Source organism: Dendrobates tinctorius, unplaced genomic scaffold (genome assembly GCF_039654945.1).
Source record: "Dendrobates tinctorius isolate UK_male_01 unplaced genomic scaffold, ASM3965494v1 ptg000106l, whole genome shotgun sequence".
In the NCBI taxonomy this organism is placed as follows: domain Eukaryota; kingdom Metazoa; phylum Chordata; class Amphibia; order Anura; family Dendrobatidae; genus Dendrobates; species Dendrobates tinctorius.
Window position 1 is genome coordinate 541,079 of NW_027361774.1, and position 27,103 is coordinate 568,181.

The following is a 27,103-nucleotide window of genomic DNA, read 5'->3' on the forward strand; positions in this document are numbered from 1 at the left end:
GGAGAATCCCTCTCTTATGCATTCCCACCACTGGCCCTCATACCGGCAGTGCTCAGGAAGATACGCGAAGACCACGCAAGAGTGATGGTGATAGTGCCGTACTGGCCGAGGAGAAGCTGGTTTCCCCTTCTAGGAGCCATGGCAGTAGAAGGCCCTGTCGAATTACCCCCGTGGAAGAACATCATCCACCAGGGCCCGATCCACCACCCAGACCCAGCAAGACTCCATGTATCGGCTTGGATCCTGAGAGGGACATCCTGAAGGCAAAAGGACTGTCGGATCAGGTCATCTCCACCCTTCAGGCCAGTAGGAAGCCGGTAACGTCGGCAATTTATCGGAAGATATGGAAAAAATTCTGTCTGGAGGGGGGCAGGTCCGAGCTCGTGGCAGGCACCCCTGATCTCCCTAACATACTAGGGTTCCTGCAGGCAGGTTTTAACAAAGGCCTCAGGCCCAGCACTCTAAAAGTCCAGGTTTCAGCTTTGAGCGCCTTCTTCGATTACCAGTTAGCTGCACATCCCTGGGTAATAAGGTTTATAAGAGCCACACAGCGCCTGCGCCCCACGATCAGGCAGCTCACCCCGCCATGGGACCTGGGCCTGGTACTTCGGTTCCTCTGCTCAGACACTTTCGCCCTTAGTGAGAAGATAACCATCCCTGCTCTCACTCGTAAAACGGCCTTCCTAGTAGCCATTACCACGGCCAAAAGAATAGGGGAGATCCAGGCCCTATCCACTAAGGACCCATACCTCCAGATAAGAGAGGACCGTATAATCCTAAGATTAGACCCGGCATTTACCCCGAAGGTAGCCTCTACAAAAAATCTGAACCAGGAGGTAGTGTTACCCTCTTTCTGCGATAACCCCCGAAATAAGAAGGAGCAGCGGCTCCACTCGCTAGACGTGAGGCGCGCAGTTATAGGCTACTTAGAGGCCACCAATAGTTGGCACGTCGACCCGAACCTGTTTGTCCTCTTTGGGGGTAAGAATAAGGGGAAGAAGGCCTCTAAGGCGTCCATCGCGCGTTGGATTACCTCAGTAATCTCGGATGCCTACCAAGCTGAAGGCGCCAGCCCGCCAGACTCCATAAAAGCCCACTCTACGAGGGCGGTATCGGCCTCATGGGCCGAGCAGGGGCGTCAGTTGATCAGATCTGTCGAGCGGCAACCTGGGCTAGTCTTAATACCTTCTGCAAACACTACAAGCTAGATGTGTTAGCTGGTCAACAAACCGCATTTGGGAGGAAAGTTCTCCAGGCGGTAATCCCACCCTGAGGAGGTGCTTTGGTACTCTCCATGGTGCTGTCAGGTGGACGTCCTGGAAAATAGGTATTAGACCTACCGGTAATGATGTTTCCAGGAGTCCATCCTGACAGCACGGGTAGTTCCCTCCCGGTTGTGTTATACTACAATGTATTATGTCATGTCATATGCTGTAATATGATCGTTTCATTAAACCGTTTCTAGTATCATCCACCTTGTGGTACTTGTCAAATCACTGAGGGAAAGGGGGTGGGACATGGGCTTTTAACCTCTCGTGTGCTTTCCTGTCCCTGTAAGGAGGAGGACGTCCTCCATGGTGCTGTCAGGATGGACTCCTGGAAACATCATTACCGGTAGGTCTAATACCTATTTTTTTGGAGAACTTGGCCATTTGATGCATAAAGAGTTCATCCATATCTTCAGCTTGAACAGGCGGCCTGTAGTAAATGCCTACAATGGTGTCCTTTCCATTGTTCTGTACTTGTATTCTTACCCAAACAGTTTCCACAGAACTCCCAGTCTCTGAAGCTTCAATCTCTGTGCAGATATACGCGTTTCTAACATACAATGTGACACCTCCTCCTCGTTTAACAAGTCTGTTTCTTGCAAATAAGTTGGATCCTTCTAGTCTTGTATTCCAATCATGTGTATTGTCCCACCAAGTGTCAGTGATTCCAATGACATCATATTTCTTTTCCTGTGTTAGTAGTTCCAATTCTCCTTGTTTGTTGCCCATGCTTTGTGCATTAGTATAGAAACATTTTAGTTTGTGATTGGTTTCTCTTTCTCCAATATTTTTATTATTTAGATTCTTTTGTCTTTGTTCTTCCTTTCCACTTCTAATAGCAGAGTTCTCAATAGCATTTGTCAGGTGTATGGCTTTTTCTGGTCTATCTAACATGACAGAAGATTCCAGTGCGGGGAAGACGGGAAACCTTCATATAGACGGCCGGTGGGGATGGAGGCAGTGACCGACTCTGGCCAAATCTGTCTCTAGAGCCGTAGTAGAAGATGGAGATGTCGTCCTCATCGTGAAGGAGTTATTTCTCATGTCGCGTGTAATGAATATCTCCTGCAGTATCGCTAATGCCGATTCCAGTGTCGGTAATGAGACGAGAATTAGCGTTATGGAAGATGAGTCTATGAGGAACGTGTTCAGCTGCCGACTCCGAGGAGGAAACTGCTTGTTGTCTGTGGCCTAAATATATAGCTTTTATTAGTAGATGTCAGGGAAGAAAACTAAACCCTGTAAAATAATAAATCTCCTCATATGTTTCCCTTATTATCTCCAGTAATTGTATTATTACACAGGATTCTTATGATGTTACATCGGATCATCTTCTTCTCATTCAGGTCTCTACAATATCGGATCCTCTCAGGGAAGATCTTCTACAGAAGAGAATTTTCCTGATTTACCCATCAGGGATGGATATGGACAGAGACAAGATGGCGGAGAGGATGTTACACCTCACCCTAGAGATCCTCTTCCGTCTCACTGGAGAGGTGAGAGATTCTGATGACGTCACATTACATCATTCTTATCTATGGGAAAAACAGATGGACAGAACTGGAGAGGTGAGGACTCTGGAAATGTCTGTAGTGAGATTTATTAATGTGTCTCTCCATAACCAGGATTACACAGTGGTGAAGAAGACCTCTAGTGATCGCTGTCAGGACCCTGTGTCTGAGGGATGGGGAAGACTCCTGAGCCCAATCACGGGGCCTCCACCTCAGCCCCTGATCCATGAGGACATCAATGACCAGAAGATCCTAGAACTCACCTACAAGATGATTGAGCTGCTGACTGGAGAGGTGACACTGCTGGGAATGCTGGGACATTATACAGTAACACTATGAAGGGATCGGGGGATGACGGTATCATTGTATGTGTCAGGTTCCTCTAAGGTGTCAGGATGTCGCCGTCTATTTCTCCATGGAGGAGTGGGAGTATTTAGAAGGACACAGAGATCTGTACGAGAACGTCATAATGGAGGTTCCCCAGCCCCTCACATCTCCAGGTAATAGACAGGACTAAATACACACGGCCTATAATTATCTGTATGTAGAGAATGAATTCAGTCCCTGTATGTGTTTCCTCCAGATCTATCCAGTAAGAGGACAACGCCAGAGAGATGTCCCCGTCCTCTTCTTCCACAGGACTGTAACCAAGAAGATCCCAGTGCTCCTCAGGATCATCAGGTAGATGGAGAGAAGGTGTCAGGAGATCGCCCCTATGATGTGTAGACGGCTGTGAAGGTCTTGTGCTCAGTCTTGTTTTATCCACCAGTATTATATGTTTTATACTTGTGTAATGAGAGCGGTGGAGATGGCAGGATTAGAGCTGATCATAGATGGGACTTCTCCATCTGTCGGTGACTTTACAATATTTGTTTCAGGGTGAAGATCTGACCCATATTAACACTACAGAGACATATGTGAGGGGTGATGAGTGGTGTAAAGAGGAGATTCCCACATATGACTACCCAGGTGAGTAGTAACCACTGAATGCAGAGAAGTCACAGATTCCTCTCAGTCACCGGCTGTGGCTGCTTTATCGGTGGTGTAGTCCGGCCGTATTACCATGATCACCATTTTGCCTCTAGACCACAACATTCTCCTCCACCCAAAACTGTTCAAATGACTTTGGGCATTGAAAGCTCTTTTCTATAGAACTTACAGCCAATTACATTGTTTTTGATCCTAAGGAATTCAGATTACTGCACAATCTCTCCTGAAATGGGGAGCAATATTTTTTTCTCTAATCTTCTGGTCAGGATCCATAGTAGCTCCAATGGTCCACCATAAATGAGGGCAACTCTGGTTTACTGTTGTGTTATCTGTATTTGTAGTTTTCAGTAATGAGATTCTCGTGCTCTGGGGCGGGGCTGTGGGCGGGGCTGTGGGTAGGGCTGTGGGCAGGGCTTTATGTGGTGCTCTGATTACATATTCATCTGTATTGGCTTATGACAGGTCGCTGACCCCTCACTGACCTGCCCCCCATTTTTACATAATGCATATAATAGTGTTGATATTATTGTTGATACTGTTGTGACTATTGTGAGGCTTAGAAAAAAATTACATCCAGCAAAATGTCACTGGTGATGGCGGTTCCTGCGCAGTAGCCTCTATATCAACTATATCAAATTTTTTGGTTAGTAAGTTATAAGGGTTAAAAGTTAAACAGCGATTTCTCATTTTTACAACAAAATTTACAAAACCATTTTTTTAGGGACCACTTCACATTTTAAGTGAGTTTGGGGGGTCAATATGACAGAAAATACCCAAAAGTGACCCCATTCTAAAGACTGCACCCCTCAAGGTGCTCAAAACCACATTCAAGAAGTTTATTAACCCTTCAGGTGCTTCACAGGAATGAATGGAATGTGGAAGGAAATAATAAACATTTACTAATTTAATAAAAATTTTCATTTGCACCTAATTTTTTTTTACTTTTGCAAGGGTAACAGGAGAAAATGGATTATACATTTTGTTTTAGAATTTCTCCTGAGCATGCCGATACCCCATAAGTGGGGGAAATCTACTGTCTGGGTGCACGGCAGGGCTCGGAAGGGAAGGAGCGCCATTTGACTTTTTGAATGTAAAATATGCTGGAATAATTAGCTGTTGCCATGCCACGTTTGGAGAGCCCCTGATGTGCCTAAACAGTGGAGACCCCCAACAAGGGACCCCATTTTGGAAACTAGACCCCCTAGGGAACTTATCCAGATGTGTATTGAGCACCTTGAACCCACAGGTTCTTCACAGAAGTTTATATCGTAGAGCCGTGGCAATAAAAAAATAAGATTTTTCACAAATCTTTTGAGCTCCATATTTTGCATTTTCATAAGGGTAACAGGAGAAATTGCTCCATACAGTTTGTTGTGCAGTTTCTCCTGAGCTCGCCGGTACCCCATGTGTGGGAGAATACTACTGTTTGGGTGCATGGCAGAACTCAGAAGGGAATGAGCACCATATTGGAGAGCAGATTTTGCTGGAATTGTTTGTGGGTGACATGTCACATTGTCAGAGCCCCTGAAAATCCCATCCCAGCTGGTGCGGCAGCAGTGCTCTGTGCTGGAGCGGTGGCAGCACTGTGTTCTGTGGCGGCGGCAGCGCTCTGTGCTGGGGCAGCGGCACTCTGTGCTGCGTGGGGTGGCTCCGCCGCCATTTTGTCAAAGGCGGAGGCCGCTGCAGCTCCATTGTTGCGATGCGGTGGCCTCCGGGAGAATGGCAGCTGGGGGCGGCGCATGCTCAGATTCAGATCTTGGCAACGAGATCTCGGGGCGAGTTCTGAATCTGAGCATGGGCCGTTCACAGCGGCCATTTTTCTGGAGACCACCGCATCGCAGCAATGGAACTGCGGGGATCTCTGGACTTTGACAAAATTCCGGTGGAGCCCTCCACGCAGCACAGAGTGCCGCCGCCACAGCATTTGTAAGTATATTCCTAATATAAGACACACCCCCATTTCCCCACAAAATTTTTTGGGAAAAAGTGCGTCTTATAGTCCGAAAAATATTGTACGTTTTTACGACTAAAATGTTGTTTTAACCCCAGATATTACATTGGAAATTAGGTAGATAGGTAAATGGTCACTACAACCATAGATGAATTCACAGAGGGGTGTCATTTCCAATTCCCAGAGGGGTGTCATTTCCAAAATGGGGTCACTTCAGGGGGGATTCTGCTGTTGTGGCACTTTGGAGAGCCGCTAAGTGCCAGAACAACAGAATCCTCTCTGAAGTGACCCCTTTCCAGAAATTACACCCCTCTGAGAATTCATGTATGGATATAGTGACCATTTTCATTTAGGTCATTATAGTGACCTAAATAACTCACCGCTTCCACTCTCTGACCACAACATTCTCTCCTTCACGCTCACAAATCCTCGCCCACCCCAGCTCACTCCTACCTACCACACAGCCAGAAATCTACAAGCCATTAACCCTCAGACACTTTCAGACTCCCTACACTCATCACTGTCCCCAATCTCCTCTTCTTCCTGTCCTAATCTGGCTGTTCATCACTACAATGACACTCTTAGAAGCACCCTTGACCAGGTAGCGCCCCTCACCCTCAGAACCTCCAAGCACAGAGTAAAACAGCCTTGGCTCACATCGCAAACTAAACTTCTCCAGCGATGCTCTAGGAGTGCTCAACGCCTATGGAGAAAAACCCGCACACCAGAAGACTTCATCCACTTCAAATTTATGTTAAGAACCTATACCGCTGCCCTTCACCTTGCCAAACAGACCTACTTCACCACCCTGATCTCCTCACTAGCCAACAACCCCAAGAAACTTTTTGACACTTTTCACTCCCTCCTCAGGCCAAAAGCACAAGCCCCTATCACAGACATTTGTGCTGATGACCTGGCCTCCCACTTTACAGAAAAAATAGATAATATCCGTCAAGAAATCTGCTCCCAACCACCAAGTGCTGTGACTCCCATCCCTTCCTGCATCTCCCCTGGCTCACTTTCCACATTTGATCCCATTACAGAAGAAGAAGTCTCCAGACTCCTCTCTTCTTCTCGTCCGACTACATGCACTACCGATCCTATTCCCTCACATCTCCTCCAGTCTCTCTCTCCAGTCGTCACAACCCACCTAACTACAATCTTTAATCTCTCCCTCTCCTCGGGCATTTTCCCATCCTCCTTCAAACACGCCATCGTTACTCCAATACTAAAGAAACCCGCTCTCGACCCATCCTGCACATACAACTACAGACCAGTCTCCAATCTCCCCTTCATCTCTAAACTTTTGGAGCGCCTTGTCTACTCCCGCCTTACCCGTTACCTCTCCACTCACTCCCTTCTAGACCCTTCACAGTCCGGCTTCCGCCCCCTTCATTCGACTGAAACTGCACTCATCAAAGTGACCAATGACCTTCTGACAGCAAAACGTAATGGTGACCACTCTCTGCTCAATCTTCTTGACCTATCTGCAGCTTTCGATACTGTTGACCACCGTCTCCTACTCCATAGGCTCCAGTCACTAGGCATTAAGGACACTGCTCTCTCCTGGTTCTCTTCCTATCTCTCTGACCGCTCCTTCAGTGTTTTGTTCTCTGGCTCCACTTCATCTCCTCTTCCTCTTGCTGTCGGGGTACCTCAGGGCTCAGTCCTTGGCCCCCTTCTCTTCTCTCTCTACACAGCCCCAATTGGACAGACCATCAGCAGATTTGGCTTTCAGTACCATCTTTATGCTGATGACACACAACTATACACGTCATTCCCCGACCTTACCCCCGCTGTACTACAGAACGCCAGTGACTGTCTGTCCGCAGTCTCCAACATCATGTCCACTCTCTATCTGAAACTCAACCTCTCCAAAACTGAACTTCTGCTCCCGCCGTCTACTAACCTCCCTAAATCCGGGAGGGGGGGGGAGGGGGAGGGGAGTTCATTCTAGTTGGGAAGTTGAGATAGGGGCTGGAGGTGGGAAGGTGGGGGGGGAAGACCGAGATTCTAGTTATAACGTGTCTAATGTTTACATGAAGCCTAGGTGGGTCATGCACAGAAATAATTCAGCAGAAAATCAGAAGTATCTTAAAGCAACATGGTCCTATTATTCAGCAAAGCCACTATATAGTGGTACAGTTTTGATTCTTGTATATATTCATGTGCCATATATTCTCCCCTTAACAGCATTGCAACATATCATGGGGGATAAGATTAAGATTCTGAGCTGGAATGTTAGGGGTCTCGCTAACGCTTCAAAACGGGGTGCAATTTTACAATATATGCTGAAACTGAGGCCCTCAGTGATTTGCCTCTAAGAGACGCACCTGGTAAATGATAAAGTAGCTATGTTACAAAAAAGATGGGTGAGGAAGGCGTATCATTCGACGTACTCGGCCTATGCAAGGGGAGTGTCGGTGTTAATCCACAATTCTACTCCATATGAAGAAGTGGAGGCTATAATAGATAGGGACGGGCAATACGTGTTTATTGTATGTAAAATTTTGAATAGATTATTATGTATTGTGTCCTTGTATATCCCTCCACCATTCTCTAGAAAAAAGATACAGGAAATTCTGGACTTATCTGGGAAATGGATGGGAGTCCCGCTGCTCGTAGTAGGTGATGTGAATAATATTGCAAATGATCATTGGGATAAAGGTAAACACACGGGGGGTGGGAAGGGGGGAACGTGACACCTTTTGGACATTACATGAGGGAAATTGGTTGGTTAGACTTGTGGAGAGTTCGGAATATGGAGAAATATATTTATTCGTGTTACTCGGCGACATATGGATCATTGTCTCGCATCGATGTGGCTTTGGGAAATGAGGGAATGAATGATTTGGTACAGGAAGTGGAATATCTGCCCAGGGTCCTATCGGATCATTGCCCACTGTTGGTGTCTCTACAATTGGGAGGACGAGGAAGGTTGACAGGAATGGGATGGAAGATTCACCCCTTTTGGTTACGGTTGCTGGATATGGAAAAGGTAGGAGAGGAATTGGGAGAATTTTTTAGGATAAATGAAGGTAGTGCCGAGTGCCATATAGTCTGGGATACTATGAAGGCCTTTTTGAGAGGGATTTTATTCAGAGAAGTATCTAGATATAAGACCAAGTCTCAAAATCAAGATAAAGCAGTGATGGAGGAACTAAGGGCAGCGGAGGAGGCATTGAGTGCGCAGAGTAATGCAGATACGCAGACCCGTATGAAAGTGGCCCAATCGGAAGTTAATAAACTTCATATCCGTAAGGCAGAGAGACGGCAGGCATTTCAGAATGAGGCATTCTACGCGGAGGGTGAAAAAGTGGGGCACCTGCTCTCGGTGGTGGCGTCGGCACAGCGGGAATCCTCCCATGTATATGCAATTAAAAATAAGAAAGGTATCGTGGTTTCACAGGGGGATCAAATCTTGGAAGTATTTAAACAGTTTTACAGTGAGTTATATTCCTCACAGGTACATAAAGGTCAAGAGGAGATGGATAGTTATTTGGGGGCGATTGAGTTTCCTAGATTGGGGGATGAAGATAGAGAGTGGATGGATAGGCCGCTTACGGCGGAGGAGCTGAGGGTGGCATTGGCGGACATGGTGGGTAATAAGGCCCCAGGGGCAGATGGTATTCCGACGGAGGTCTATAAAATACTTAATGAAGAAGTAATAAATAATTTGGTGACGGTATTTGATGAATCGTTGGGGAGGGGACTGTTGCCTACTTCTATGAGAGAGGCCATAGTTGTGGTCATTCCCAAAACCGATAGAGACCCTTTGGATCCGGAGTCCTACAGACCGATCTCACTCCTTACGGCAGATATAAAGATTTTGGCAAAGGCCTTGGCCAACAGGTTGACCCGTGTGGTGGCTAAAATAATTCACCCAGATCAATCGGGTTTTATGCCCAATAAATCTACAGCAATCAATCTAAGAAGATTATATTTAAATATGCAAATTCCGGCCGATAATGCGGGAAAAAGAGTGGTGGTGTCTTTGGATGCACATAAGGCTTTTGATTGCGTAGAATGGAAGTACTTGTGGTCGGTCTTGTTGGGCTTCGGATTCGGGCCTAGGTTTATGTCTTGGGTGGGGTTGCTTTACTCCTCTCCAACGGCAAAAATCAGAGTAAATAATAAATTATCTGACAGTTTCTCACTACATAGGGGTATGAGACAGGGATGCCCATTATCTCCGTTGCTGTTCGCCCTCGCCGTGGAGCCTCTGGCCATTAAAATAAGGAATACACAAGAGATAAAGGGATTTGTTTATGGTGGGAAGGAGGAGAAGGTGTCTCTGTACGCTGACGATATTCTGTTATACCTGGGGGACTCTGGGGAGAATTTGGATAATGTGATGACATTAATTGAGGAATTTGGGGAATTTTCCGGACTCAAAATTAACTGGGATAAATCGTGCATTATGCCCATTGATACGGTGGATGGAGATATTGGGGAGATTGAAATATCACCGAAATTGAGAGTAATTTCGAGATTTAAATATCTGGGGATACAGATCGCCCTTCCTTTGAGTAGTTTTGAAGAACTCAATTTAAGCCCTCTGTAACAAAAAATTCGCTCTTAGGTCTCGGCGTGGAACAAATTACATCTCTCGGTGATTGGAAGGGTGAATCTTCTTAAAATGATTGTGATGCCGCAGCTGCTATATGTATTGCATAATTCTCCAATTTGGATCCCACAGAGTAGGTTCGGTAAAATTAAATCGTTGTTCGGCGACCTAATATGGGGGGGAAAAAGCCCACGGTTTAAACAAGAAACGTTGCAGAGGCCAAAAGAGGACGGGGGGTTGGCGCTTCCTAATCCCTGGGTGTATTTTCTAGCGGCACAATGTCAGCATATGGGAGGATGGGGGGAGGAGACGGGACAGGATCAATCGCCCAGTAGTTTGAGAAAGCTGTTTGGGAAATGGCCTCTGGGAGAGAGCTTGGAAGGGGGGCGGTTTCTTAAATTTGGCTCTAGGTTTCCTACGGTTTTCCTTATTCATAAGGTATGGGAGAAAGTTAAACAAATTAGGGGGGTCACGGGCCTTACTAAATACTCTCCAGTATGGGATAACATTAATTTGCAAGAGTTCCAACGAATGGAGGGATTTGGGCTTTGGAGAAAGGCAGGAATCAGAAGGATGAGTCAGCTTGTGGATCAGGGGAGACTAAAATCATTCATAGAGCTACAATCGGAGTTCCAGCTTCCACATTTTAATTTGTATCAGTATAAAAGAATTCAGCATGCATATCGGTCACAGTGCCAGGTGAGGCCTGTTGAGATCCAGACTGATGTCGCGCTGGCCTCCATTTTGGGGAACAGCGAGACGAAGGGGGCAATCTCGGAGGTGTACAGAGATTTACTTTTTACTTTTCTAGCTAGTCATCCCATCAAGGCTAGAGCGAAGTGGGAAGCTGAACTGGGAGATATAGGGGATGATAGATGGGAATCTATTTTAGAATATGTGCCTAAGATATCTATGAGCGAACCTGGGAGGATGTCTCAACTGTATGTAATTCATAGAGCTTATAGAACTCCTGATAGATTGTTCAAGATGGGTTTGAGGTCTGATTCCGATTGTCCACGATGTTCGCAGGAACGGGCAGATATGATGCACATGCTGTGGTGTTGCCCCAGATTGTCTACATACTGGACAGTTGTACTGAATCGGATCAAATGGATATATAGATGTGAAATCCCCAGGGACCCTTTGATTTGTATTCTAGGTTTTGTTGAAGAATTGGAAGTGACGGCTATGGTCAAATTGGCGATTGCCAGACTGTTGTTCATAGCAAGGAAATTGATTGCCCGGTTTTGGATCAGGGAAGAGCCCCCGACTAGACGGGAATTTCTTGTGCAGGCGGAGCATATAATTTCATTGGAAAAAAGTATCTATACTAAGAGAAATAAACTTGAGGTGTTTCACAAGATATGGCAGCCATGGGTAGATTGGAGTTAGAGGGGTGGGAGGGTGGCATTGGCTATGGAAGATACGCACATTGCATAACTATATATATGGATGATGGAAAGTGTACTGGACGAGGATCGGGGAAGACACCGAAGGGATCTCGGGGGGGGGGGGGGGGGTTGGGGGGGGGGAAAGGGAGGGGGAAGTTTTGTTAATATAAACATGATTGTATGTTAAAAAAAATTGCTTGATGTCATGCATATGATGTAATTGGTAATATTAATAAAAATTTATCTGATTAAAAAAAAACCTCCCTAAATCTGACATTTCCCTCTCCGTCAGTGGCACCACAATAACACCCCGGCAGCAGGCGCGCTGTTATGTTTGACACCAATCTCTCCTTCACATTCCATATACAATCTCTTGCCCGCTCTTGCCGCTTACACTTAAAGAACATCTCTAGAATCCGCCCTTTTCTCACCATGGGAACGACAAAAACCCTCACTGTTGCATTGATCCACTCCCGCCTGGATTACTGCAATGCTCTCTTAATTGGCCTCCCCGTCACTCGACTATCCCCTCTCCAGTCCATACTTAATGCAGCGGCCAGGATCGTCCATCTGGGTAATCGGTACTCGGACGTGTCCTCTCTTCGCCAGTCCTTACATTGGCTGCCCATTCATTATAGGATCCAATTCAAAGTACTTGTTCTCACCCACAAAGCTCTCCACGGGGCGGCACCCCCCTACATCTCCTCCTTCATTTCTGTCTATCGGCCCAGCCGATCGCTGCGCTCTGCAAGCGACTTTCGACTAATCTCTGCACTAATCCGTACCTCCCACTCCCGACTCCAAGACTTCTCCCGTGCTGCTCCTATCCTCTGGAATACTCTACCCCAAGAAATTAGGACTAACCACAATTTGCACAGTTTTAGGCGCTCCCTCAAAACACATTTGTTCAGAGCGGCCTATCACATTCACTAATCAAAGTCATTCTATGTGTAAGTGTGCGTGTGTAGCCCATTCACTATCTCCATCCATCCTTCACTCCTTCAAGATGGCTGGACCATCATTATAAATACACCATTGTAAATACACCCCTGTACTCTGTGTCTCCCCCACCTCATTGTAGAGTGTAAGCTCTCACCAGCAGGGACGACTTATTTCGTCTTATTTTGCTTTATTTATTGTATTGTTAATGTTGTTACTTATGACTTGTGTTTTGAAACTGTTAAACTGTAAAGCGCTGCGGAATATGTTGGCGCTATATAAATAAAGATTATTATTATTATTATTATTTTCACTACATGGATGATTTCCAGAAACTCGTAGTAGAAGTTTCAGAGCAAAAATTGCAAAAATGTCATTGTAGTGCCCAATATATTGTGCCCAGCTTGTGTCTCTGGAGACCTCCCCCCACCTACCCCCGGAAATTATTAAGTCAGCTCTACTCAAATGTGTCTGTCACTAAATAATCCAAATGCTTGAATGTCAAAACAGTTCAAAAACGTGGTTCTGTGTGGAAGATTTTAACCCCTTTCTGCCATCTGATGTACTATCCCATCCATGGGACCCGGGCCCCTCTGCCCATGGACGGGTTACTACGTGGTGAGTGCAGCTGATCGCGGCCGGGTGTCAGCTGATTATCACAGCTGACACCCGGCACTACGTGTCAGGGGCGGTCACGGACCACCCCCGACATGTTAACCCCTGGCACACTGCAATCAAACACGATCGCAGTGGACCAGGAGTTTAGGGAAGCATCGGCAGGGAGGGGGCTCCCTCCGTGCTTCCCTGAGACCCCCGCAGCAGCGCAATGTGCAGTGCTGCTGCGGGGGCCTCCTTCCCTGCACGTCCCCGGATCCAAAATGGCGGCGGGGACCTTCGGGGGCCTGCAGGGAGCTGACTTCCTCAGAGCCTGCAAAGCGCCAGCATGAGGAAGCCTCCAGCACTGACTGTGACAGATCGCTGATCTGTCACAACGATCTGTGATGTGACAGTTATGTCCCCCCTGGGACAATGTAATAAAGTAAAAAAAAAAAGTGTAAAAATAATTTGTAAAAAAATCACTAAATAAATTAAAAAAAATATATATATTCCCTAATAAATTCATTTTTTGGAAATAAAAAAAAACCCAAAACAATAAAAGTACACATATTTAATATCTCCGCGTCCGTAACGACCAGTCCTATAAAACTGTCGCCCTAGTTAACCCCTTTAGTGAACTCCTTATAAAAAACAAACCAGTCAAAAAACAATGCTTTATTATCATACCGCCGAACAAAAAGTGCAATAACGCGCAATCAAAAAGACAGATATAAATATCCATGGTACCGATGAAAATGTCATCTTGTCCCGCAAAAAACGAGCCACCACATAGTATCATCAGCGAAAAAATAAAAAAGTTATAGCTCGCAGAAAAAAGCGATGCAAGAATAATTATTTTTTATATAAAATTGTTTTTATTGCATAAAACCGACAAAACATAAAAAAAGACATAAATGAGGTATCGCTGTAATCGTACAGACCCGAAGAATAAACCTGCCTTATCAATTTCACCGCACGCGGAACGTTGTAAACGCCCCCCCCCCCCAAAAGAAATTCTTGAGATGCTGGTTTTTGTTCATTTTGCATCCCAAAAATCGGAATAAAAAGCGATCAAAAAATGTCACGTGCCCGAAAATGGTACCAATAAAACCGTCAACTCGTACCGCAAAAAATAAGACCTCACATGACTGGGTGAGTCAAAATATGGAAAAGTTATAGCTCTCAATATGTGGTGATACAAAAACTATTTTTACAATAAAAAGCGTCTTTTAGCGTGCGACAGCTGACAAACATAAAAACCGCCATAAATAGTAAATCAAACCCCCCGCTATCACCCCCTTAGTTAGGGAAAAATAATAAAATTAAAAGAAAATGTATTTATTTCCATTTTCCCATTAGGGTCTGGGCTGAGATTAGGGTTAGGGGTGTGTTGGGGTTAGGGTTGGAGTTAAAATTGGGGGTTTCCACTGTTTGGGCACATCAGGGGCTCTCCAAACGCAACCTGGCATCTGATCTCAATTCCAGCCAATTCTGCGCTGAAAGAGTCAACGGTGCTCCTTCCCTTCCAAGCTCTGCCATGCGCCCCAACAGTGTTTTACCCCCACATATGGGATATCAGCCTACTCAGGACAAATTGCAAAACAACTTTTGGGGTCCAATTTATCCTGTTACCCTTAGGAAGATAGAAAATTGGGGGCAAAAACATAATTTTTGTGGAAAAAAATGATTTTTTTATTTTCACGCCTGGGTGTTATAAACTTCTGTGAATCTCTTGGGGGTTCAAAGTGCTCACCACACATCTAAATAAGTTCCGTGGGGGGTCTAGTTTCCAAAATGGGGTCACTTGTGGGGAGTTTCAATAGTTTAGGTACATCAGGGGCTCTCCAAACGCACATGACACCAGCAGACCATTCCATCAAAGTCTGCATTCCAAAACGTCACTACTTCCCTTCCGAGCCCCGACGTGTGCCCACATATTGGGTATCAGCGTACTCAAGAAAAATTGGATAACAACTTTTGGGGTCCAATTTCTCCTGTTACCCTTGGGAAAATAAAAAAATTGGGGACTAAAAGATCATGTTTGTGGAAAAAATATGATTTTTTTATTTTCACGCCCGGGCGTTATAATCTTCTGTGAAGCCCTTGGGCTTTCAAAGTGCTCACCACACATCTAGATAAGTTCCTTGGGCGGTCTAGTTTCCAAATTGGTGTTATTTGTGGGGAAAATTGGTGTCATTTGTGGGGGGTTTCCACTGTTTTGGCACATCAGGGGCTTTCCAAATGCGACATGGTGTCCGATCTCAATTCCAGCCAAAAAAGCCAAATGGCGCTGCTTCCCTTCTGAGCTCTGCCATGCGCCCAAATAGTCGTTTACTCCCACATATGGGGTATCAGCGTACTCAGGAGAAATTGCACAATAACTTTTAGGGTCCTCTTACCCTTGGGAAAATAAAAATTGGGGGTGAAAAGATCATTTTTGTGGAAAAAAATATGATTTTTGTAATTGTACGGCTGTACATTATAAACTTCTGTGAAGCCCTTGTGGGTTCAAAGTTCTCACCACATATCTAGATAAGTTCCTTGGGGGGGTCTAGTTTCCAAAATGGGGTCACTTGTGGGGGGTTTCCACTGTTTAGGTTCATCAGGGGCTCTCCAAACGTGAAATGGTGTCCGATCTGAATTCCAGGCAATTTTACATTGAAAAAGTCAAACGGCGCTCCTTCCCTTCTGAGCTCTGCCATGTGCCCGAACAGTGGTTCCCCCCACATATCAGGTGTCAGTGTACTCAGGATAAATTGCACAATAACTTTAGCAGTCCAATTTATCCTGTTACCCTTGGTAAAATAAAAAAAAATTGAACCTGACGTAATTTTTTTATGAAAAAAAGTTAAATGTTCTTTTTTTTAAACATTAAAAAAATTCATGTGAAGCACCTGAAGGGTTAATAAACTTCATGAATGTGGTTTTGAACACCTTGAGGGGTGCAGTTTTTAGAATGGTGTCACTTTTGGGCATTTTCTATCATGTAGACCCCTCAAAGTGACTTCAAATGTGATGTGGTCCGTAAAAATAAAATGGTGTTGTAAAAATGAGAAATGGCTGGTCAACTTTTAACCCTTATAACTTCCTAACAAAAAAAAATTTTGGTTCCAAAATTGTGCTGATGTAAAGTAAATATGTGGGAAATGTTATTTATTAAGTATTTTGTGTGTCGTATCTCTGTGATTTAAAGGCATAAAAATTCAAATTTGGAAAACTGCGAAATTTTCAAAATTTTTGCCAAATTTCCATTGTTTCACAAATAAACACAAGTTATTTGAATAAAATTTTACCACTAACATGAAGAACAATATGTCATGAGAAAACATTGTCAGAATCACCGGGATCCATGGAAGCGTTTCAGAGTTATTAACTCATAAAGGGACAGTGGTCAGAATTGTAAAAATTGGCCCGGTCATGAACGTGGAAACCACCCTTGGGGGTTAAAGCAGACATGGAGGCATAAGGCTGGCAATGATGGGCATTGTGGGTAATAATAGCGGGTATCATGCCTCATTCCTCTCTTGGAACATACACGACATCTTCTCTGGGGGTTCTTTCTTGTTTCAGTCCCTGGGATGAGTACAATAAAATGTCGCTCAGTGAGTCTTCTGACATCTTCACATTCTAAAGGGTTGGCGGGGACAAAATTATCAAAAACAAGATTTTCAGTGACCTTTTCCTGATAATCAAGGAAAGTATCTGCATTTCCTGCTTTTTTGTATAACTCAAAAGAATTATATGTGGCCACCTGAAAAAAAAATACATGACTAACTTTTTATGCCAGATATATGATTTTCTTGATACCTGGTATGGCTGTAGAACCTGATCTGCAAGGTCCACACCCCATATATTTGTTGTTGTCAATGACAGACACAGGTTTTGGAGTAGTGGATCCCTGTTGGTCTGCAGTGGCCCTTGTGGCATCTGTGTGGATCGAGCTCAGGATAAAAATATCTTTTTTTTTATCCTTATACTTAAGCGCAAGCAGCTCTCCATTGTGTAAAGCCCCTGACTGCCCCTTTCGGAAATTTTCTTTGACCAATGATTGTGGAAACCCCTGACGGTTTTTGCGAATGGTCCCACAAGTCTCTGTTTTGTTCAACCAGACTTTTAAATAGGGGTATGCTGGTGTAGTAGTTGTCAACATACAGATTGTAGCCTTTTTGTAAAAATGGAGTTATCAGCTCCCAAACGATTTTTCCAGATGTCCCCAGATAAGTAGGGCCTCCTGGTGGGTTTAGTTCGCTGTCTTTCCCCTCATAAATGTGAAAAGCTGATGTGTATCCGGTTTATCTCTCGCACATTTTATAGAGCTTTATTCCGAACCTTGCCCTCTTAGAAGGAATAAATTGCTTGAGGTGCAGTCTTCCTTTCAATTTTACAAGGGACTCATCAATGGAAATGTTTTCTGTTGGGGTGTAAAGCTTTAAGAACTTTTATGTCAAGTCTTCGATGATAGGTCTGATTTTGAATAGTCTGTCATGTTCTGGGGCATTTCTGGGCAGGCATTGACTATTGTCGTTAAAATGCCAAAATCTCATGAGCATTTCATAACGGGTCCTAGGAAGAACGGCAGAAATCATAGGGGTGGCTTGAACAGGGCGGTTGGACCAATAGGACTGAATGCTCGTTTATTTAACAAGCCCCATAGCGAATATAAGTCCTAAAAATGTTTTCATTTCTAGGACATTAGTTGGTTCCATAAATGTGACCTAGCATAATAGGATCGTGGATTCTGGCTGATGAATTGGGACGCTTATAAATTTGTAGGACAATATGCTCTAGCAAGCTGTCTGTCAGAAACAAATTAAAAAAATAATTGGTAGATAAAAATAATATTAGGCGCATGCAACTCGGATACCGGCTCCAATAGCAGCAAAATGTAGACAGTGCCACTAAAAAAGTCCCAGGGTAAAAATCAAAAATACATAAAATTCATTTGCGCTTACATGGAAAGCCGAGGGTATACTCAGTACATGTGCCTCTTATTCATATAAATTGATAGTAAGGTTTGGATAAATTAAAGTGATTAGTGACTACTAAAAATAATTTTTTATAAAAAATGGTGTTTTTGGTCCTAATTAGAAGTATTAAAGATAAAAAAGGCAACAGTCCAAGGAATCCTAAGCAGCTGAAAGATATCTGTCTTAATTGGTGACAGGACTGGTGGTTTTGGGAGCTAAATGTTCACATCAAAATGCAAATTAATGAATGCAAGCATAGAGCCATACCTGAGATCATGAATAGTAGCGGTTGGAAAGAGTGAGAAATGTAGGTAACTTGGTCCTTTTTTCAACGGTGATGATAGCGCTGAAAGTTCCCGTCCACAGACAGATGTCTGAGTCTCCAATCACATGTAGTTACTGCTGATGCCGTAAATCCTGAGATCAAGGCTGTCTTCCAGCGAAGAGTGCACGTGGACGTGCTGTCAGGAGCAAAGTCTGAAGAGCAACGATGGATAATCTGACACAATGGGTTCTGTCACGGCCAATGACAGATAGCCCACCCGCCGCGTAATCGTCGTTGCAAGACGGTAATTTAGGCAGCGTGTCTGGATAGTAAACCAACAGGGTATGCCTGGATAGTGCAGGACCCTGCGTGACGTCACGGCCACGTGTAAAAGCACGTGAATGGTTAGCAGGCACTGGTTGGACCTGACAAATTTCTGACGCGTTTCAGAATCAGCGGATTCCTTCATCAGAGAAGGTCCATTAGAGTTCTATCAGTGCTTATATATCCACGGCTCTCCTATGACTAAGTTCAGACATTAAAAGCGAACAGCTCAATTTCACTGTTTAGGCCATTCGGGATCAAGGTGTTCATCTCAAAAATAATTTTACTCTCCTCCCTGGACATTTGCTGAATAAAGTTCCCTTTCCTCCAGCTCCTTTTAACTATTCATATACCAGTGGTTATAATGCCCTTAATAGAACCCCCATGGTGGGTAAGGAAATGCTGAGAGAGTGGGTGGCCAGTAAATCTGTTAGTAATATTGCGCAAATGCTCAGCTATTCGAATATGCATCGGGCGTATAGTACGGCCAATGTATATCTTGCCACAAGGGCAAGTAATACCATATATAACACCAGTTGTGTTGCATGTGATAAACTCCTTTATGTGTAGCTCTGCAAATTTATTGGCAATTGACTTTTGTTTCTTATTGGCCAGTTTTTTGCAAGGTCCACATTTTTTACAGGGAAAAAAACCGGCTGGTAGTGTAACCTCATTATTACTGCCCGTTTCGAAAGGTTTAGAAATAGAGGGGGCTATCATATTGCCCAGGTTTTGCACTTTGCGAAAAATAAATTTAGGATATGGTGGTAAAGATTCTCCTATAATCCTATCATTTCTCAAAATATTCCAATTTCTCTTAACAATTTTCTTGAGAATTGCACTATTTGCATTGTATTGTATGATTATAGGTATGTCCTCTACAGCTGCATATTCATTTTTCTGCTTGCATGGTTGTAACAGCTGTTCCCTCAGTATTTTCTCTACTGTTTCTTTCGTTTTTTGTAAAAACTCTCGATCTTATCCCTTATTGGCAAACCTATCTATCATAGCCACTGCCTCTTGATTAAAGTCCTCTTTTTTGGAGCAGTTCCGATGTGCTCTTATTAGCTGACTTTTCGGGACGTTCAATAGCCAGCTGGGTAGATGGCAGCTATCCAATGATATAAAGTCATTAGAATCAGTGGGCTTATGGTATACTCGTGTCATTATTTTATTATCTTCTGTAAAGATCTTTAAATCAAGAAAGTTGATCTCACTAGTGCTGGTGGTCATAGAAAATTTTAAAAAATACATATTTTTATTAAGTTCATTAAAAAATTGTTTCAGTGAATCAGGACCACCAGACCATATAAATATAATATCGTCTATAAAACGATGCCAAAGTACCAGGTTCGCCCGTAGCTTGCCTCCCGGATAGATGGTTTCATGTTCCCATCGTCCGACATACAGATTTGCATAGCTAGGAGCGAACCTGGTACCCATGGCTGTACCCCACTGCTGGGAGTAGTAGTGCATCCCGAATTTAAAATAATTATGAGTTAAAATAAAATTAATACATTCTAAAATAAAATCAATTTGGTCATGGGGTAATGTGTCTACCATCCCCAAAAAGTACCTAACCGCTTCACAACCTTTCTGGTGCTGAATGACAGTATATAGAGAGGTGATATCCATTGTACCTATAATGTAATGTTCACGCCATTTTACATCCATTAGAATATTTAAAATGTGGGTACTGTCTTTAAGATATGCTGGAAGTTTCGGTATCAATGGTTGTAAATGACAGTCCACAAATTTAGATAAATTTGATGTTAGACCCCCAATAGCAGAAATAATTGGTCTCCCGGGTGGATTTTTTAGGTCTTTGTGCACTTTCGGTAAGTAATAAAAATAGGGAACTTTTGGACATGGAGTATCTATAAAATTCTTGCTTGTTGAGGAGCCCATTCATAAGGCCCCTCTTAATCAAGTCACGCATTTCTATTAGATATATATCAGAGGGGTCATTAACCCCTTCCTGACATGAGACGTACTATCCCGTCCACGGTACCCGGGCCCGTATGACCGGGGACGGGATAGTACGTCTACCGCGATCAGCGGCGCCCACGTGGTGAGCGCCGCTGATCGCGGCCGGGTGTCAGCTGATTATCACAGCTGACACCCGGCACAATGTGTCAGGGGCGGTCACGGACCGCCCCCGACACGTTAACCCCTTGCACACCGCGATCAAACGCGATCGCGGTGTACCGGGAGTTAAAGGGAAGCATCGGCAGGGAGGGGGCTCCCTCCGTGCTTCCCTGAGCCCCCCACGGCAGCGCAATGTGCAGCGCTGCTGCGGGGGGCTCCTTTCCTCCAGGCCCCCGAATCCAAGATGGCGACGGGGGCCTGGGGAAGCTGGCTTCCTCAGTGCCTGCAAAGCGCAGGCATGAGGAAGCCTTGTGCACTGCCTGTGACAGATTGCTGATCTGTCACAGTGATCTGTGATGTGACAGATCAGCGATCTGTCACAGGACAGTGATGTCCCACCTGGGACTATGTAATAAAGTAAAAAAAAAATTAAAAAAAAGTGTAAAAATAAATTTAAAAAAATCGCCAAATAAATTAGTAAAAAAAAATAAAAATATTCCCCAATAAATTCATTTTTTGAAAATAATAAAAAAAGAAACAAAAGTACACATATTAGGTATCGCCGCGTCCGTAATGACCTGCCCTATAAAACTGTCCCATTAGTTAACCCCTTTAGCGAACCCCTTAAAAAATAAAAATAAAAAACGAAGCAAAAAATAATGATTTATTATCATACCGCCAAACAAAAAGTGCAATAACGCGCGATCAAAAAGACGCATATAAATATGCATGGTACCGCTGAAAACGTCATCTTGTCCCGCAAAAAACAAGCTGCCATACAGCATCATCAGCGAAAAAATAAAAAAGTTATAACTCGCAGAATAAAGCGATGCAAAAATAATTATTTTTTATATAAAATAGTTTTCATTGCATAAAACCGACAAAAACATAAAAAAACGACCTAAATGAGGTATCGCTGTAACCGTACTGACCCGAAGAATAAAACCGCTTTATCAATTTTACCGCACGCGGAACGGTGTAAACGCACCCCCCCAAAAGAAATTCATGAAATGCTGGTTTTTGTTCATTCTGCGTCCCAAAAATCGGAATAAAAAGCGATCAAAAAATTTCACGTGCCCGAAAATGGTACCAATAAAAACGTCAACTCGTCCCGCAAAAAATAAGACCTCACATGACTCGGTGGGTCAAAATACGGAAAAATTATAGCTCTCAATATGTGGTGATGCAAAAACTATTTTTACAATAAAAAGCGTCTTTTAGCGTGCGACAGCAGCCAAATATAAAAACCGCCATAAATAGTAAAATCAAACCCCCCGTTATCACCCCCTTAGTTAGGGAAAAATAATAAAATAAAAAAATGTATTTATTTCCATTTTTCCATTAGGGTTAGGGCTAGGGGTGTGTTGGGGTAGGGTTGGGGGTAGGGTTAGGGTTAGGATTAGGGCTAGGGTTAGGGTTAGGGCTAGGTTTAGGGCTAGGGTTAGGGCTAGGGTTAGGGGCGTGTTGGGGTTCGGGTTGGAGTTAGAATTGGGGGTTTCCACTGTTTGGGCACATCAGGGGCTCTCCAAATGCAACATGGCGTCTGATCTCAATTCCAGCCAATTCTGAGTTGAAAAAGTCAAATGGTGCTCCTTCCCTTCCAAGCTCTGCTATGCGCCCAAACAGTGTTTTACCCCCACATGTAGGGTAGCAGCCTACTCAGGACAAATTGCAAAACAATTTTTGGGGTCCAATTTCTCCTGTTACCCTTAGGAAAATAGAAAATTGGGGGCAAAAATATCATTTTTGTGGAAAAAAATGATTTTTTTATTTTCACATCCGAGTGTTATAAACTTCTGTGAAGCACTTGGGGGTTCAAAGTGCTCACCACACATCTAGATAAGTTCCGTGGGGGGTCTAGTGTCCAAAATGGGGTCACTTGTGGGGAGTTTCAATAGTTTAGGTACATCAGGGGCTCTCCAAACGCACATGACACCCGCAGACCATTCCATCAAAGTCTGCATTCCAAAACGTCACTACTTCCCTTCCGAGCCCCGACGTGTGCCCATACAGTAGTTTTCTCCCACATATGGGGTAGCAGCGTACTCAGGACAAATTGGACAACAACTTTTGGGGTCCAATTTCTCCTGGTACCCTTGGGAAAATAAAAAAATGGTGACTAAAAGATCATGTTTGTGGAAAAAATACGAATTTTTTATTTTCACGCCCGGGCGTTGTAAACTTCTGTGAAGCACTGGGGGGGTCAAAGTGCTCACCACACATCTAGATAAGTTCCTTGGGGGGTCTAGTTTACAAAATGGTGTCATTTGTGGGGGGTTTCCACTGTTTAGGTACATTAGGGGCTCTCCAAAGGCAACATGACACCCGCAGACCATTCCATCAAAGTCTGCATTCCAAAACGTCACTACTTCCCTTCCGAGCCCCGACGTGTGCCCATACAGTAGTTTTCTCCCACATATGGGGTATGAGCATACTCAGGACAAATTGGACAACAACTTTTGGGGTCCAATTTCTCCTGGTACCCTTGGGAAAATAAAAAAATGGTGACTAAAAGATCATGTTTGTGGAAAAAATACGAATTTTTTATTTTCACGCCCGGGCGTTGTAAACTTCTGTGAAGCACTGGGGGGGGTCAAAGTGCTCACCACACATCTAGATAAGTTCCTTAGGGGGTCTAGTTTCCAAAATGGTGTCATTTGTGGGGGGGTTCCACTGTTTTGGTACATCAGGAGTTTTCCAAACGCGACATGGTGTCCGATCTCAATTCCAGCCAAAAACGTCAAATGGCGCTGCTTCCCTTCCGAGCTCTGCCATGCGCCCAAATAGTGGTTTACCCCCACATGTGGGGTATCAGCGTACTCAGGACAAATTGCACAATAACTTTTAGGGTCCTGTTACCCTTGGAAAAATAAGAATTGAGGGTGAAAAGATCATTTTTGTGGAAAAAATATGATTTTTTAATTGTATGGCTTTATGTTATAAACTTCTGTGAAGCCCATGGGGGTTCAAAGTTCTCACCACACATCTGGATAAGTTCCTTAGGGGGTCTAGTTTCCAAAATGGTGTCATTTGTGGGGGGTTTCCACTGTTTTGGTACATCAGGGGTTTTCCCAAACGCGACATGGTGTCCGATCTCAATTCCAGCCAAAAACGTCAAATGGCGCTGCTTCCCTTCCGAGCTCTGCCATGCGCCCAAATAGTGGTTTACCCCCACATGTGGGGTATCGGCGTACTCAGGACAAATTGCACAATAACTTTTAGGGTCCTGTTACCCTTGGGAAAATAAAAATTGGGGTGAAAAGATCATTTTTGTGGAAAAAATATGATTTTTAATTGTACCGCTGTACGTTATAAACTTCTGTAAAGCCCTTGTGGGTTCAAAGTTCTCACCACATATCTAGATAAGTTCCTTGGGGGGTCTAGTTTCCAAAATGGGGTCACTTGTAGGGGGTTTCCACTGTTTAGGTACATCAGGGACTCTCCAAACGTGACATGGCGTCCAATCTGAATTTTGCATTGAAAAAGTCAAACGGCGCTCCTTCCATTCTGAGCTCTGCCATGCGCCGAAACAGTCGTTCCCCCCCACATATCAGGTATCTGCGTACTCAGGACAAATTGCACAATAACTTTTGCAGTTCAATTTCTCCTGTTACCCTTGGTAAAATAAAAAAAATTGAACCTGAAGTATTTTTTTTATGAAAAAAAGTTAGATGTTCATTTTTTTTTAAATATTCAAAAAAATTCCTGTGACGCACCTAAAGGGTTAATAAACTTCTTGAATGTGGTTTTGAGCACCTTAAGGGGTGCAGTTTTTAGAATGGTGTCACTTTTGTGTATTTTCTATCATATAGACCCCTCAAAGTGGCTTCAAATGTGATGTGGTCCTAAAAATAAAATGGTGTTGTAAAAATGAGAAATCGCTGGTCAACTTTTAACCCTTATAACTTCCTAACAAAAAAAAATTTTGGTTCCAAAATTGTGCTGATGTAAAGTAAACATGTGGGAAATGTTAGTTATCAAGTTTTTTGTGTGCCGTATCTCTGTGATTTAAGGGCATAAAAATTCAAAGTTGGAAAAGTGCGAAATTTTCAAAATTTTCGCCAAATTTCCGTTTTTCTCACAAATAAACGCAAGTTATTTGAATGAAATTTTACCACTATCATGAAGTACAATATGTCACGAGAAAACAATGTCAGAATCACCGGGATCCATGGAAGCGTTCAAGAGTTATGACCTCATAAAGGTACAGTGGTCAGAATTGTAAAAATTGGCCCGGTCATGAACGTGCAAACCACCCTTGGGGGTGAAGGGGTTAAGTAATACTTTATAGGTATTTGTATCACCAAGAATGCGGGAAGATTCGTTCTCATAGTCTGAAGTATTAAGTATAACTATACCCCCGCCCTTGTCTGCCGGTCATATTGTTAGTTCCTTATTCCACTGTAATTGTCTCAGAGCTTTGGTTTCTTGATAAGACAAATTGCGTTTAAATTTATTGCATCTTTTTTCAGATACTTTTCTGATCTCATGTATAACATTACTTTGGAATGCTTCAAAGGCTTCTGAATATTCTTGAAGCGGGTTAAAGTTCGATTTTTTTCTTTAAAGCAGTATGCTGATAGGGGTCGGTTACGCAAGGGGAGATGTTGGGATTAATTCCAATATTATTCTTTTTCATATAATGCTTTTTCAAAGCCAATTTCCTCATAAATAATTTGATCCCAATAAATGCCTGAAATTTGTTGAACTTGGCACTGGGAGCATACTTCAAACCTTTCTTTAGTAAACAAAGTTCATTGTCTTGTAGAGGGTGTCGGCTTAAATTAAATATTTTCTGTTCAGATATTAGTGTTTGGTTGATTTTTGCTGAATATGTTGACTGATTCTTTTTTTTGGTAAATTGCCCGCCCCTACATCCCCTTTTGGGTTTCGTTTTAGTCCCACCTGAAAAAAAGGAAGGTGGCTCTGTTTTGTTTTTACTGGTTGTTTCCTCTGTAATTTGGGACCTGGTTTATCAGTGATTTTCCGTGGTTGCTTGTCCCTAGATGTAGAGGGGGTATTATCTAAATTGTCCAGAACTGCAAATCTATCCTGAGAACTTATAGAGGTTACTGGTGTTGATATATTAGGAGGTTCTTCCATATGCATTGTTGCCAATACTTCTTCAATGGGTACTTCATTGCATGTAGGGTTTTCCATATCTTAGGTCAGGTGAATGGAGAACCTCTCACTGGAGGTGAAGAGAGTAGTGTCCCCTCCTTGTATCTCATCCAAAGTCAATAATTTGGAAGATTGGCAGTCCCCATCCCGATTAATACTTTGTTCATTTCCATGTTCCGATACTGTTACTAATGTAGTTTTATCTATGATGGTGGTAGAAAAATCCCTCCCAAATTTTTTACATTTTTTCTCCATAATTTCATTTTCCTTATTGCGTAACCTCTTTTTGATATTATCGGAAAGATGTATGATTTCTGGATGAAATTCATAAGGCTTAATCTCCTCAAATAGATCAATAATTTCTTTACGCACCCTCATTAATTCTTTCCTCCTTTTCTCTATAATAAAGGAGACTGCTCTTTTCGAAAAATCGTGAAACATGGCATCCCATTCCATTAAGATTTCTGGGTCTCCAATATCTCCTGTTAGTGTTTTGTGTACCCCCAGTCCCTTTGGTACACAGTTAAAGGTCAGATATTTTTCCAATGTGGAAATTTCCCAAAGATCCAGACAAGCTGCCTAAATTACCGTCTTGCAACGACGATTACGCGGCGGGTGGGCTGTCATTGGCCGTGACAGAACCCATTGTGTCAGATTATCCATCGTTGCTCTTCAGACTTTGCTCCTGACAGCACGTCCACGTGCACTCTTCGCTGGAAGACAGCCTTGATCTCAGGATTTACGGCATCAGCAGTAACTACATGTGATTGGAGACTCAGACATCTGTCTGTGGACGGGAACTTTCAGCGCTATCATCACCGTTGAAAAAAGGACCAAGTTACCTACATTTCTCACTCTTTCCAACCGCTACTATTCATGATCTCAGGTATGGCTCTATGCTTGCATTCATTAATTTGCATTTTGATGTGAACATTTAGCTCCCAAAACCACCAGTCCTGTCACCAATTAAGACAGATATCTTTCAGCTGCTTAGGATTCCTTGGACTGTTGCCTTTTTTATCTTTAATACTTCTAATTAGGACCAAAAACACCATTTTTTATAAAAAATTATTTTTAGTAGTCACTAATCACTTTAATTTATCCAAACCTTACTATCAATTTAT

General features: G+C 43.4%; 1 protein-coding gene across 1 annotated transcript in view; it reads left to right on the forward strand.

The window, feature by feature from the left end:
• Window positions 1–27,103, forward strand: part of LOC141100529 (uncharacterized) — a 74,386-nt gene that overhangs the window by 45,229 nt on the left and 2,054 nt on the right. The window contains exon 3 of the mRNA XM_073589092.1: window positions 9,457–9,462. Within this exon, the coding sequence (XP_073445193.1) occupies window positions 9,457–9,462 (6 nt within the window). The remainder of the gene's footprint in view (window positions 1–9,456; window positions 9,463–27,103) is intronic.